At 32.0% G+C, this 8,843-nt stretch overlaps 1 protein-coding gene across 1 annotated transcript; it reads left to right on the forward strand.

The window, feature by feature from the left end:
• The first annotated feature begins 1,524 nt into the window (after window positions 1-1,524).
• Window positions 1,525-6,262, forward strand: mal (maroon-like). Its single transcript, XM_065366425.1, has 13 exons — window positions 1,525-2,042; window positions 2,129-2,285; window positions 2,401-2,519; window positions 2,602-2,896; window positions 3,124-3,378; window positions 3,444-3,720; window positions 4,234-4,350; window positions 4,446-4,747; window positions 4,839-5,086; window positions 5,167-5,391; window positions 5,509-5,612; window positions 5,687-5,794; window positions 5,963-6,262. Exons 1-13 carry the CDS (start codon window positions 1,982-1,984, stop codon window positions 6,164-6,166), a joined length of 2,472 nt encoding a protein of 823 aa, XP_065222497.1. The 5' UTR covers window positions 1,525-1,981; the 3' UTR covers window positions 6,167-6,262.
• Window positions 6,263-8,843: the final 2,581 nt, after the last annotated feature.

Genomic DNA, 8,843 nt, shown 5'->3' on the forward strand with positions numbered 1-8,843 from the left:
GGCTGAAATTCATTAAAATTTCGAAAAACTCAATGTTATTGGTATTCAAAACACAGATTTTTAGCCAAATTTTTGTAAAAAATGATGGCTATTGCAGTAGGCTCGACTTTGGTTTGATTTTTTCGAAAGTGGCGATTCTGAATTTGAAACCGATTTGACCTCAAAACCAAAACCAAGTCCTACAAATTAAAACTTGAAGATTGATGTATCAAAAAATGTAATCTGAGGATTTGGAATTCGTGTCACCTCAAAATCAAAACTGATTGCATTTTTTAAAATTTTAGAACTAAGCTCATCTTAAAGAATTTTCAATTTTAATCGTATAATTTTGGGTCAAATGGATTCCAGAATTGATAATTCCATTCAGACATCAATAATTTGATAGGCTAATACTCACCCATGTATTATAAGTTTTGACATTTTGAACTCATCTGACAATATTTCAACAAGAAGTAGCAATTTTTTAGAATTATTGACAGAAAATTTTTTTTGCAATCATTTACAAAAAACGAGCCCTTTTGCAGTTCTTAAGTTAAAAAAGAAAACCTTTTGGTATTTTTTGGTAATTTTGGGTAAAAAGCAAGACTTTTTCATTGACAATTTTTGGCAAAAAGCAAGATTTTTTCATAATTTTGGAAAAAACCAAACTTTTTTTGATTTTTTTTTAAACACAATTTATACTTTTTTTGCTAGAACAAAATTTTTGTCAATTTTTGAAAAAAGCGATAATTTTTGACAAGTTTTCATGATAAGCAAGACTAAAAACAGCAAAAACCAGCACTTTTTGACAAAAAAATGATACTTTTGCAGCCCTTGTGGAAAAAACGAGAAGTTATTTGAAAATTTTTTGGCTAATAATTGATTATTTTCAGCAAGAAATGAGACTATTTGACCATCCAGGATATGACTGGAGGCACTGAACTGCTGGAAACCACCTTCATACTACTCAGAATGTTAAAATTTGAGTATAGAGTAAATTTCAACTTTTCAACTTTATTTAGTGAAATTTTTGTGAAAATTCCAACTTTGAAAAATCTGCTGGTGGAGGCTTTAAAACTGCTCGGAATGGTTCGAAACTGTTTCGAATAAATTTGGTGGGTCAAAAACAGAGTATTAATACATTTTGGTTTTCTAGGTAAATTTAGTCAAATTTTGATTTTTTCCCTTTTTTACCCCAAACTTGATTTTCTAAAAGTTCACCAAAAATTGAAAAATACTCTTCAACTTTAGCATCTGAAATTTTGGCTGGTGATGTACTTTTGATCTAATTAAAAAAAATTGTGAGAGTAGGGAAACCTCTTTTGTGAGAACGAAGACGTGCCTATCTACCTTATCTACCTATTATGTAGACACTAGACAGAGTAGGTAAACTAATTGCATTAAGACGTACCTACCTACTTCACATGAAGTAGGGAAGAGCCATAAAAATTATCTGTTGCTCCACCTCGCGATTGTTTTTGAAAACAAAAAAAAAACAAAAAAAAACGTCAAGTAATTATTTAAATAGAAGTACTTAGGTAACAATTTACGAACGAGATTTGCGCTGAACCATATCATACCCTAGCAATAATAATGACCTGTTGTCGTGTCTTTTCAATTCATTTCCCATTTCATAAAAAATCACATGTTATTGTACCTCGACCTATCCATACCTGTGCGAAAAACTTAATAACGAAACGAAACAGGTAGGTACGTAAATGCGGTTCACCGGTTCATTGTTAATCATTTAGAACGAGCGATGATCGCAAACCAGTTCATTCGAACGTTTTTTCGTGCTATTCGTCCGGTGATTATTACGAATTATTAAATCAACAAGTGTTGTTACCTAGTACCTACATCGCAGTGATAACGTTGATAAGTTCTGATTACGTAATCGTCATAATTTATGCTGTCTCATAATGTTGTGAGTAAATTCACCGGTATCAGGAGTTGAAAACACATCTAGAAAAGTGTTTTCAGCTGAAAATTACGAGCAGTAGAAATGGATAACGAAAAGGAACCCGAATCGAAAAACTGTAAATCCGAATTCTCAAGATTGAAAGGTAAAATTACAATAATATCGATAAAAACTTCGCTTTTATGCTCGTAAAACACAAGAAATTATTCGCTGCTTTATTTCTTTGTACAGATATTTGTTATTTGGATCACGCAGCCACAACATTATATTCAGATGTTCAGATAGAAGCTGTTGTAGATGATTTGAAGAATAATTTATACGGAAATCCTCATTCATTAAATTTAAGCAGTAAATATTGCCATGATTCAGTCGATCAGATTCGATTCAGGTACTGTACATATAATGAAAGCTTTTCGTCGTGACAATTAAAATTATATCTGTAGCTACCTGTATAATATAATAATTGTGATACCTATTTGAATATTTTTAATATAATTTTACAGAATTTTATCGCATTTTGGCACAACGCCGAACGAATACAGTGTTATTTTCACCAGCGGAGCTACATCTGCTTTAAAATCAGTCGTGGACTGGTTTCAGTGGTCAGATTTCGAGTCCAAAGGTATTATTATATAATTTAGATCCATTTCAAGAATATAAAATCGTACGATACATGTTTTAGATTAATTCTAACTAAATTTCAGACGATGAAGATAGTCATTTTGTGTATACCCAAGATAATCATACATCTGTTCTGGGTCTCAGAGAAATTCTAGATCATCGAGTACGAGTTCGTTGTTTAAATCATCTCGAGTCTTTCGATGTATTAAACCAGAATTGTGATGGAGAATCGATCTCAAAGCCGGAATTATCTCGAGAAAACAATTCGTTATTCGTTTACCCAGCTCAGTGCAATTTTTCCGGCTGTAAATATCCGTTGGAATGGATAGAGAATGTACGTAAAGGAGCTCTCGATAGTATCGTTTCAAATCCTTCGAGGTAATGGAACTCGTATGAAATTTTTTTTATTAATATAGGTATATTAGGTATTTTATGATTATGAGTGAGAATTAAAAAAAAAAAATAGGTAACTCCAACAGCTTTAATAATAATTCAATTTAAAGATGAATAATCTCATTTCAAGATTTGGATGAATTTTTTCTTTAAAACCCTTTTTGTACAAATATCTCATTTTTTAATTTACTTTTTTATTTTATTTGCTTCAGACGACATCGATGGTTCTGTTTGCTAGACGCTGCTGCTTACACATCGTGTAAATTAGATTTGAATACCTGGAAACCAGATTTTGTGACTGTCTCGTTCCATAAAATATTCGGATACCCGACCGGTCTAGGAGCTTTATTAGTGAAGAACTCCAGTGCTTGGGTTATGAATAATAAATCCTACTATGGTGGAGGAACAGTACTTATTGCAATGAGTAGTACGAAGTTTCATGTAAAAAAACCTACGTTACATGAAAGGCATGCTCTTATTTTTTTTTTTATGATACGAAATTTGAGAGGTATTGATGTGGTTATTTTTGCAGATGCGAAGACGGTACGATTAATTACCAAGCTGTTCTGTCGTTAAGGCATGGATTCGATACGATGTATAGAATTGGAGGATCTATGGATCAAATATCAAAATACACGTTCTCGTTGACTCGATATTTGCATCGTAGACTAACAACTTTGCATCATTCGAATGGTAAACCGGTAGTGGTTTTATATCGTGATACAGATTATAGCGAGAGCTCTGTTCAAGGAAATATTGTCAACTTCAATTTACTCAGATCGAATGGAGAATATATTGGATATGCTGAGGTATTGTTGTAATTCGATATAGAAGTATATCTGAAGAAGCTAACATGATGAACACTTTTCTATTTTGAGGAATAAATCATGTCATGTTAAAATAAACCAAAGTGTTCGGAAATTCGTCCAAATTTTTCAAAAGTATTTTCCATCTTATGCTGATGGGAATTTCATGGAGATAAGGTTGTTTTTATTTTTTTTAAATTAAAAATTATTACTTTCAAAAATTGAAAAAATGATAGACTAATTAGGAAAGTAATCTGAATTATTGACGATAATAATAAAGTATACATATTTTCAAATCATAAATAAGTTTTTAACGATAATGTTTTTTGAAAAAATTGGAGAAAAAATGAGACGTTTTCTTTAAAAATAATTGAATTATGATGTTAAGTTTGAACGATAAAAAATGCATGTAGATAATTTATAAGAAACCTTTAAAAAAAGATAACCTAAATATATCATCGAATAAAAAGATAATTTCAGATGGTATGTAATAATACTCGTTTGTTTTCCCAATAGGTTTTGAACATTGCAAATTTGCACAACATACACCTTAGAACTGGTTGTTTCTGCAATCCAGGAGCCTGCCAGAGGCATTTGAACTTGAGTGATGAGCAGCTAAAAATTAATTTCCAAGTACGTAGGTATTAAAAAAAAAAAAAAAAAAAAAAACAATTCTACGATATTCAAAGATAGTCCTTGATAATTATATACGTTTTATTTCGCTGTAGAAAGGACACACGTGTGCAGATAATATCGATCTCATCGACGGTCTTCCTACTGGCTCGGTTCGAGTATCTTTGGGATACATGTCCGATAAACACGATGTGGATGAATTATTAAACATGATAATAAATTGTTTCGTATCGAAACCAGTTCTAATTAAAGTACCTGAAGATTGGCCAGCTCAATCGGCAGCACTCAAATCTAAATTTAAGGCTATCCAGAGCACTTGTATTAACTCGATACCTACACCTACTCTAGTCAAAGATGCTGATATTGGAAAATCCAATGAAATCTATGAACCTATCAAGTACGAGTTGAAAGATATTTGATCGTTTTTAATTTTAATTTATCTTCCATGATATATTGTATTGATTCAATTTTTATTGTTCTAATTATAGATGTATTAGTGAAAAAAAGAAAGCTGCTAATTTAAAACTGGTAAAGATGTTTGTGTATCCGATCAAATCCTGCGGAGCTTTTAGCGTCAAGTCATCCTGGCCCATTAGTAGCACTGGTTTGAAATACGATAGAGAATGGATGATTGTTAAAAATGGCGTGGCTGTGACTCAAAAACATCTTCCAGAAATGTGTATGATTTTTCCTACAATTGATTTCGAAAATAATCAAATGTTTTTGAGATATAAAGGTAGGTACCTATTAAATTTGTAAAATTAAGTTTAAAGAATTTGTAGACGTAAATTTCATTACCTATAATTCCACTTTCAGACTCGATGTTAGAAACTCCTATCTTATTGGATATAAATTACGATGACAATAAGGATTATTTATCATCGAAAATTTGTCAAAGTAAAGTGTGTACTGATCGCGCAGAAGTGATTGATTGTGGTGATCAGGTTGCTCACTGGTTGGAAGAAATTTTCAACATGAAAGGACTTCGTTTAGTCAAATTATTCGTCCGGAATAAATCGTCGTATAACGAAGACAATGAAGGTAAAAATTCTTAAATTGATTGTTATGATCGTTAACACTCATTATAAGTGATGTTGTATGTTGTAATTTTATAACCTATACCTACCTATTTACACAATTTATATTTTTTATTTTCAGTCACACGTCTTTCTTTGGCTAATCAAGCTCAGTATTTACTCGTTACTTCGGCCAGTGTTCAATGGCTAGTTGATCAAATGTCCTCGGAGTGGAGTTGTTCCTTTGTAAGTTCAGCTCAAACATGCACAATGGTGATAAATATTTGAAAAATCAATTCACACATGTGATAATTTCACAGGAAAATGTGTTGCAAAGATTTCGAAGCAACTTTTTAATAGCAGGAGAATGCCAGCCACTGGAAGAATTTACATGGAATGAAATTGAAATTGGATCAGTTCGTTTCAAAGTAATTGATTTGTTTTTATATTGTCTCCTCGTATTTATTTTTGGTACTTACTTTCATAATACAGGTATAACCTCCTGTAAATAAAAAAAAAGAAAAGAAAAGAAAAGCGACTATAACATATAACAAAGACGATGACTTTTGATCATTTGATGATATATATTTCTGTAGATCGATGGACCTTGCCAAAGATGCCAAATGATCTGCGTAAATCAATCATCTGGTGAAAAATCCAAAGAACCATTGGTTATTCTATCTTCAGCACTGAAAGGCAAATTGAAATTTGGCGTTTATCTCAGTTCGACCAAGTTATCAGAATTTGCTCATTTGGAATTGAATCAAACTGTGATACCGATTTTATGCAACGAAAATTGAATTGAAATGAACCTTGATTGATCACTTTGCAAAGGAGAGGTTGGCACAAAGTTGAACAATGTTATGAGATTTCAAAATAAATGAAATGGCTCAATAGTTATTTTTTTTATAAAAATGTACATCAATCAATAGATAATCTTTTCATATTTATTAAGTAACTATATTAATATTATAAAAAATCATGAATATTTCAGCCAAATTTCTTGGCAAAATTTGAAAAAGTACCATGAGAAATTTCAAAAATGTTCTGTTTTTTTTTTTTTTTTTTTTTTTAACGTGAATTGAGAAAAGTCTTGATTTTGTGATCAGAAGCGAAGACAAAGTGTCGTGGGGGGGGGGGGGTGAGATTGAAATTTCCTCATTTTTTCCCGCCAGATTTTCCCAACTTATTACCCCAGACCCCCTCTTCCCATGCTGTATTTTTCCTGCTAAATTAGCCACTTGTGATTCGAACAAATTTTGGAAGAAAGAGTTTAAAACAAAATTGTTGAATGTACCTAATTTTAAATGTTCAAAAACGATGCTTTTATAGTTTTATACTTGACAAAAAAATTGTTCTATTGCGAGGTTAATACTAAAATCAAAAATTCAATTTTTTTTTTTATTTAGTTTTTTGGTCTTTGATTCAGAAAATTTACAATTTATGAGGTTCAAAAAAATAATTTTCAATTTTTAGAAGTTTCAAGGACAAAATTTTGTGCTTTTTGGTATTTTTAATGAAATTTTGCAGCTTTTTTCCGTTATTTTGCACTTTTTTTTGCACCGGTATCAATTCTGTTGGTATTGATTTGGTTACGAGTATGTTTCTTAAATTTCTGAAATTAATTTTTCATTCTTGAAATTTTTTGATAAATTGAATAGTAGAATTCAAATCTGCTTGAGCGAAGCAAGGCTTTGAAAATTGATAATTCAAAAAGTGAAATAACGCTTCGACATTTAAAAATTTCAACAGTAGTTTTCAGGAAATCTACAGTTGAATCGCCATAATTCGAAGCTAAAGGGAGAAGAAGTTGACTTCGAGTTCTAGAAGTTTTGGAGGTAAAAAAGAAGTTCGAGTTATGGAGGTTCGTTTTTGTGGAAACACCTAACAAGGGAGCATCTTGAGGTGTCACACTCCGATTTGAACGAGACCGCGATTTTTGAAAAGAGCATAGTCTAAAACCCCCAAAACCAAATTTTCAGCTGCCCAAAAGTTGATTTTTCGATTTTTGACGAATTTTTGAAAATTCAAAATTAATGGCGATTTATGCTTTTTTTTAAAAAGTATGTACTTGATCAATAAAAATGGTCAAAATAAGTCCCAAAACTAATATTAAGTACCCAAATCAAAATTTCACAATTTCCAGCCATTCTGGAGCCTCCAGCGCGATTTTTCAATTTCTCCAGAATTTTGAATTTGCTCCAGAAGGCGTGAATATGAAGTTGGGCAGCTAAAAATCGAGTTGTGTGTTATACTCGACTTGTTTAACGAGTTTATCCACATTTGAGCCGATTTTGAGAGCGACACCTCAAAAGTGGCTTTTTGACCAGCATTTTTCAAAATTAAAAAATCCAAAAAATTAAAAGATAACCGTTTGAGAGGAAATTTTTGAAATTTGCGCGAATCGCTGTATTTTGTCCAAAACTAACCCTCCAAATCAAAATTTCACAATTTCCAGCCATTCTGGAGCCTCCAGCGCGATTTTTCATTTTCTCCAGAATTTTGAATTTACTCCAGAAGGCGTGAATATGAAGTTGGGCAACTAAAAATCGAGTTGTATATTACAATCGACCTGTTTAACGAGTTTATCCACATTTGAGCCGAGTTTGAGAGTACCTCAAAAGTGGTTTTTTGAGGTGTCAGTCACTATCGCTCCAAAACGGCTGGAAATGGTAGAATTTGCGCACCGGGGGTTAGTTCTTGAAGAAATACAGCGATTCGCGCAAATTTCAAAAATTTCCTCGCAAACGGTTATCTTTTGATTTTTTTGATTCTTTAATTTGGAAAAAAGCTGATAAAAAAAACCACTCTTGAGGTGTCACTCACAAAATCGGCTCAAATGTAGATAAACTCGTTAAACAGGTCGAGTATAATACACAACTCGATTTTTAGCTGCCTAACTTCATATTCACGCCTTCTGGAGCAAATTCAAAATTTTGGAGAAATTGAAAAATCGCGCTGGAGGCTCCAGAATGGCTGGAAATTGTGAAATTTTGATTTGGAGGGTTAGTTTTGGACAAATTACAGCGATTCGCGTGAATTTCAAAAATTTCCACACAAATGGGAAACATTTTGATTTTTTGAATTTTTTAATTTTGAAAAAAGCTGGTCAAAAAGTCACTTTTGAGGTGTCGCTCTCAAAATCGGCTCAAATGTGGATAAACTCGTTAAACAGGTCGAGTGTAACATACGACTCAATTTTTAGCTGCCCAACTTCATATTCACACCTTCTGTAGCAAATTCAAAATTCTGGAGAAATTGAAAAATCGCACTGGAGGCTCCAGAATGACTGGAAATGATGAAATTTGGATTTGGGTAATTAATATTAGTTTTGGGACTTATTTTGACCATTTTTATTGATCATGTACGTACTTTTAAAAAAAAAGCATAAATCGCCAAAAACATGGTCAATTTTGAATTTTCAACAATTCGCCAAAAATCGAAAAATGAACTTGGACAGCTGAAAATTTGGTTTTG

Source organism: Planococcus citri, chromosome 5, assembly GCF_950023065.1.
Source record: "Planococcus citri chromosome 5, ihPlaCitr1.1, whole genome shotgun sequence".
NCBI lineage: Eukaryota > Metazoa > Arthropoda > Insecta > Hemiptera > Pseudococcidae > Planococcus > Planococcus citri.

Excerpts from the sequence above, each read along its gene's own strand:
- mal (XM_065366425.1), top strand. The coding sequence starts at position 1,982 with ATGGATAACGAAAAGGAACCCGAATCGAAAAACTGTAAATCCGAATTC. Across the intron at positions 3,379-3,443 it reads AAACCTACGTTACATGAAAG|ATGCGAAGACGGTACGATTA; the intron begins GCATGCTCTTAT and ends TTATTTTTGCAG. Across the intron at positions 5,087-5,166 it reads AATGTTTTTGAGATATAAAG|ACTCGATGTTAGAAACTCCT; the intron begins GTAGGTACCTAT and ends TTCCACTTTCAG.